The 6,433-nt window shown below is 36.0% G+C and overlaps 1 protein-coding gene and 1 long non-coding RNA gene across 2 annotated transcripts; both read left to right on the top strand.

The window, feature by feature from the left end:
- On the top strand, positions 1–838 carry LOC145640785 (photosystem II reaction center proteins PsbY, chloroplastic-like). The gene has a single exon (XM_081692021.1). It carries the CDS (start codon positions 105–107, stop codon positions 663–665), a length of 561 nt encoding a protein of 186 aa, XP_081548147.1. The 5' UTR covers positions 1–104; the 3' UTR covers positions 666–838.
- A 2,022-nt stretch (positions 839–2,860) lies between these two features.
- LOC145637801 (uncharacterized) lies at positions 2,861–4,155 on the top strand. The gene is made up of 2 exons (XR_014114495.1): positions 2,861–3,301; positions 3,967–4,155. It is a non-coding gene; the product is annotated as an uncharacterized LOC145637801 (long non-coding RNA).
- Positions 4,156–6,433: the final 2,278 nt, after the last annotated feature.

The following is a 6,433-nucleotide window of genomic DNA, read 5'->3' on the forward strand; positions in this document are numbered from 1 at the left end:
CTATATCCCTTATTTCCTCTTCACAAACTCCTCACCTTCCTTTTTCTTTCAACTTCATCAAATTACTAGTGTTTCATTTTCTTTCTCCTAAACCCCTAAAAAAAATGGCAGCTACAATGGCAACTACTACAATGGCAGCACTCAATGCAAAATCCTTGACTCTTAACAACAAGTCAACAATTCCATCATCTACAACAAAGCTCATTTCAAAGCCCATTTCACTCCCAAAATTACCCACCACCGGCCCAAGCCCAATAATCACGGCCCCAGCAATCGCCGGAGCAATCTTCGCCACATTGGGCTCAGTGGACCCGGCATTTGCGGCCCAACAACTAGCCGACATCGCCGAGGGAAGTGACAACCGTGGGCTGGCCCTATTGCTGCCGATTGTACCAGCTATTGGGTGGGTCCTGTTCAACATATTGCAGCCTGCTTTGAATCAGATTAACAAAATGAGGAATGAGAAGGCTGTTATTGTTGGGCTTGGGCTTGGGCTTAGTGGGCTTTTGTTGGCAACACCAGAGGCCCAAGCAGCAAGTGAGAGTGCTGGGAGTGATAATAGAGGGACACTGTTGTTGTTAGTGGTGTTGCCTGCAATTGGTTGGGTGCTTTTCAATATTTTGCAGCCTGCTTTGAACCAACTTAATAAGATGAGGTCTCAATAAAAAAAAAAAAATTTAGCTTTATTAATGTTAATTAAATAAAAAAAAAAATTGTGTTATTATTGTTATTATAATATTTTTGTTTTTTTTTTTTTGGGGTGATTGTGCTAGGAAATTACTTGTAATATTCTGTTTAATTTCTGGCACTGTAATGTTAATTAACCCTTTTTCTATCATTTTCTCTAATTTATTTTTTTCTTGCAAATTACCTCCTTTTTAAGGGTAATTGGATTTTAGATTATTATGGTGTGGGGTATAATTGATCAAGCTAGGCTTAACCTTTTCAAATTAATAAGCCGTCTTGTCAACTTACCTCACTTGTGACTCTAATGAGAATTGAACCCTTTTAAATTGAGTTTGCCTCACCCAGTTTATTAGAGCTTAGCTCCGACTAAATCTGAATCTGACTCGGGTTGCACACCTTGTGGTTTATGATGGGTGAATCTCTCAGCAAGAGTTTTTAATTCAGTGAGTGAAGTTCGAACTCGATGCCTCACTTAAACAATAATTGTTTACCACTTGAGCCAACTTTGTTAGTGAACCCTTTTAAATTGATAAGTAACCCTGTCAATTGAATCCTAGTTGTAGTTCATGAGAATTGAAGCTTTCTATTTTCCCTTTGAAGTCTAATGTGCCAATGTGGGGTGGATCATAAAGGGATCTATGCATGCAAGTCCAAATTTGATGAATGCCTGTTTATTTGAGTATTTTTTTTCTTGGGAAAAACGGTTGCAAATTAATTTTTTATACGGCACAAAAGCATTATAGAAAATTTGAAATTGATTGTAAGACTTGCTAAAATGTTACATACATTGATACATACTACAACAATTGTTATTGCATATCAAATATAAAGAAAACAAAATGGCAAATGGGGAATTTTAAAAGAACAATTTAATTGTCGATGAATTGCAATGTTTAATCTATTGAGAGCTTGAGAGGTGAGTCTAAGATAGATTAATTGAATTTTCCCATTAATATTATATAAAATTTGTATGATTGCAAACTTTTTTCCTAACAAGTAATTCACATAATGGATTTCATTCATTGATGAAGTTTGTACATAGATAGCTATGTGCGTTCACAAACAAGTACACTAGTACATCTACAAGTAAAATGCCAAAAATGGTGCTTGAGAATGCATGCATCAACGCTTGAGATACACGAGCAATATATGTTTACTCATCTTCGTGCACACAAGCACACGAAAGTCCCTGGATGCATGTTTACTCATTTTTCCTGCACACAAGCACACGAGTACACGATAGTCCCTGGATGTTTACTCATCTTCGTGCACACAAGCACACGAAAGTCCCTATTAGGTGAATGATCGATCGTAGCATCCCTCGAGTTCACCAAATAAGAACACAATTTTGAAGGCGTTTTCAGGTTTTAGTATAGATTGAGTCAAGTTCTTGGTTCATTTAAACTCCGTGAGTAATTTCTTCCCTAATAGAAGTACAGCACCATAAAAGTTGAACCGAACCTCTGGCTGCCAACGCTATTGGATTTTGGACGAAGTGGTTTTTCGATCCAGCCCAAAAAGGTTCATACTGGCCCATTAAGTGTTTCAGTTATAAGTGTCCAGTTTTCCAACAATAGTAAAGGCATGAGATTCATTACACTTACACACAAATGAAGCGCATAATGAAGATAATTAACTGCATGCATTTCCATTCAATTTATAATACAAAAATTTTCGACATTTAAATTATAAGCCATACAAGATACAATAAGATTGCAATTTAATTTATTTTTTTAATAAAAAAATTGATTTAAAATTAAATCAAACACAATTCAAGTTTAATTTGGAGTGACTCATTTGAGTTAGATGAAATTTATTAAATCAAACACAATTCAAGTTTAATTTGGAGTGACTCATTTGAGTTAGATGAAATTTAGATCGAATTACTGAATTAGTATATGGATGGACTAATAATTATGTGGACCGAACTAGTATATAGATGGAGTCATAGGCGGATCTATAAGGACTTGAAGGGGAGCACTTGCATCCCCTTTTTGCAAAATATTTATGAATTTATTTAAGGTAAGTTAAAAAAGAATCTATTACATATACTAGTTTTTGCTCTCCCACTAGTAGAAAAATACAAAAAGGCAACCCCCAAATGACACCGGTTCAGGCCAAACCGGTGCCAAAAATCGGCCTAAAAATGGGCGGGTTTTTAGACAAAGAGAAATGACACCGGTTCAGATCAAACCGGTGCCAAAAATACAAATGGCACCGATTTGAACCGGTGCCTTAGGCTGTTAAAAAAAAACCGTTTCATCACATTATTAACCCTAGATATACTCGGTCACTCCGCCTCTTTATTTCATTCCCTCAGATCTCCTTCTCTCTCCTCTCTCTCTCCTCTCCTCCTCTCTCTTCTCCCTCCTCTCATCTCCCATATTCGATCTCCTCTCTCTCAACCGATCTTCTTTCATCTCCTCTCCCTAGCTTCTTCGATCTCCTCTCTTTCTTTGATCTACACCACCACAAATTCGACCACCGCCACAAAGCCCACCACCACCACAACATCACCACTGCCACAAAGCCGCCGCCACCACCACAAAGGTCGATCGTCGCTGCAAAGCCCACCAACATCAACATCAACAACAATTTCTGGGTATCCTTCGAGGTTAGAGGTTTTTTTATGGGTTTAATTCGATGTTAATCGAGTTTGTTGGATTTAAATTTGGGGTTGATTTTGGATTTAAATCGATTTTTCTGGGTTTATTTAATTGATTATTGGATTTTAATTCGAGTTTTGTCAATTTTTCTGGGTATAATTATCCGAATTTAATCGATTTTATATTTTAATTCGATTTTTCTCGTTTTTTCTGGGTTTAATTTTGTGTTTAATTCTTTCAAAAAAAAAATTGTGTTTAATTAATCGATTTTTCTGGGTACATGCATGTGTCTTTTGGGTTTTTTTTTTTTTTTTTTTTTGAGTTTTCTGGGTGTTTTTAAAAGAGAAAATTCGAAGATTTTGTATTTTTCTGGGTACATGCATGTTAAAAAGAATGGATGAAGTACTTGTGTTAAGCCATTCTTGTTAAGTAATTCGTGGATTTAGTATTTTTTTTTTTTTTCAATTTTTCTTATAATTTTGAGTTTCTGGTTTTTTTTTTAATTTTTTTTATTTTCAGTTCGTGAGTATTTTTGGGGTTTTTTCTTTTTTTTGGGGGGGGGGGGGATTTCTGGGTTTATTTTCTTGCTTTTAATTTTGTGATTTCTGGGTTTAATTTTCGTAATTTTAGTTTATTGTGAGTTTTTATTAATTCGGTGTTTTAATTGATGCAGGTGAAGAATCAAAGTGTTGATTTTGGAATTTTTATTTTATTGTTGTAATTTTTTTTCGTTCCATGTGTAATTTTTTTTTTCTTGATGTTGTAATTTTTTTTTTTGGATTTTGATGTTGTAATTTATTTTATTTTTTTGTATTGTTAAATAACAATTTAATCATCAATATATTTCTGATTATATTTCGTATTCAAGCTTGTTATATGTTTCTGATTATATTTTGATCAATATATCTCTGATTGTATGTGTGGATAAAGCAAACTTTTTTTTTAAAAAAAAAAAAAAAAAAAAAAAAAACCATGAATTGGCACCGGTTAACCGATGCCAATTGACTTTAATTCCCAACAAAAAAAAAAGAAATATTTATGGCACCGGTTAACCGGTGCCAAAAATCAATTATGGCACCGGTTTGAATCGGTGCCAAAAAGGGGGGGTTATTGGCACCCCCCACTTTGGCACCGGTTCAAACCGGTGCCTTAGGCCGGGTTTGAACCGGTGCCATTTGCTATTTTTCTACTAGTGTCCCATTTTAAGTAAATTGATTCCTAAAAGATAAAATCAAACAATAGAAATTCTTAAGTTATAAAAAAATCATATTTTTTCTCCATATAAAATGGTAAATGATATATTATTTCCAGTTTTATACATATTTCCGTTTTTTAAATATTGCAACATTTGCACTTCAGCGCGTTTCTGGTGCGGCTGGCCGCACGGTGCGGCAGAGATGCCTTATTAGTAACCCCAAAAGTAATCCTTAAAGTAACCCCTTAAGTAACCCCCCAAGTAACCTCACAAGTAACCCCTCAAGTAACCCCACTTAAGTAACCCCTCTGAGTAACCCCCAAAGTAACCCCTTAAGTAACCCCTAATCGGACCAATTCAAGTAACCCCTTACCGTACCAAGTAACCCCCTTAGTAATCCCTGACCGGACCTAGTAACCCTCTTAGTAACCCCTGACCGGACTTAGTAACCCACCTAGTAACCCCTAAGTAACCCTTAAAACCTACACCACCTCAAAGCCACTCCACTACACCACCACCACCTGCCGTACCCACTGCCCGACGCAACCAGCCGCAGCACCAGCCCCTAACCTTGATCCACCCAACCTAACACTGACCTAACCCTAGCCCGAACCTGAACCCACACCCAAAATCCACCCTAACCACCAGCAACCAACCTATCAAACAACAAAACGAACCACCACGCCACCCTAACCACCAGCAACCAACCTATCAAACAACAAATCCGATCCCAAAATCCACCCTAACCACCACCAACCACGCCCAGCAACCCACACCTAGCCCCGATTCGCATCCACCAAACCGCTTTTTCCCAAAACAAACCACCACCAAACCGCTTCTGCCCAAAACGAACCACCACCAAACCGCTTCTGCCCCGAACCCATAACCCTAACCCTGACCGATATGCATCCACCTAACCCTGACCGAACCCATAACCGTACCCAGATCAACCCCTAACCCACGACGACGTAACCTCCCTAACCAGCCCCTAGCCCACGACAACGACAATTGATAGATCAGAGAAGAAAAGAGGAGAGAGAAACAAAGACGACGACGATCTGGGTTGGAGTGCCAAGAAATTCGGTGCTTCACTGCTTCACTACTTCAAGGATGAGAAAATGGAGAGGTGAGGAGAGAGAGGAGAGAAGAGAGAAAAAAAAAATTTTTAAAAAAAAAACAAAATTTGTGGCTGGCCGTACGGTGCGGCCAGCCGCATATAAAACTTTGTATTTGCACTTTATACACTTTTCACTTCTTTTGTAACCACGTATTGTGATTATTTTTAGGTCAAAAAACTTTGACTATAAATTACCCCATTAATCCTTAAAAGATAGTATTGTAAAGAAAAATAGCCAATTTATATTTTGTTAGACTCTTCTTTATTATTTTGTTACTATTATTGTTATTATTATATAATTAAAGTTTTTTAAGGGTTAAATTGTGCTTTGAGAAGCGTAATTATCCTCATGTTGCAGTGTTAAATGAACGGAGGATGTATATGAACTTACATGCTAAATGTAAACTAAAAAGTAAGGGTTCGTTTGGCATTGCTGTGGTTTTCTGTTTTTTGGTTTTTTGTTTTTTAAAAGTAAATGATATATGTCCCATAATGAATAAAAATTTATTTAAACATACTAAAATTATAATAATTTTAAAAGTGGAAACACCTTTTTCTTGTTTGCTGTTTTTGGTTTTTGATTAAATATATCTCTCTTGTCAAAATATATATATATATATATATATATATATATATATATATATATATATATATATACTGTATATTCTCCTCAAAAAATATTACTGTATATAAAATTTGTTTTTATTTTGATCTTTATCTTTCCTATCTTTGATTCTCCTAAAATATTATGCAACACTAGTATTGCAATTCTTATTAAACGGATGGACTAATAATTATGTGGACCATAGGTTTCTCAATTAAAGTGGG

Source organism: Chenopodium album, chromosome 1, assembly GCF_948465745.1.
Source record: "Chenopodium album chromosome 1, dcCheAlbu1.1, whole genome shotgun sequence".
Classification (NCBI taxonomy): Eukaryota; Viridiplantae; Streptophyta; class Magnoliopsida; order Caryophyllales; family Amaranthaceae; genus Chenopodium; species Chenopodium album.

Coding starts and splice junctions, on each gene's coding strand:
- LOC145640785 (XM_081692021.1), top strand. CDS start 105: ATGGCAGCTACAATGGCAACTACTACAATGGCAGCACTCAATGCAAAA.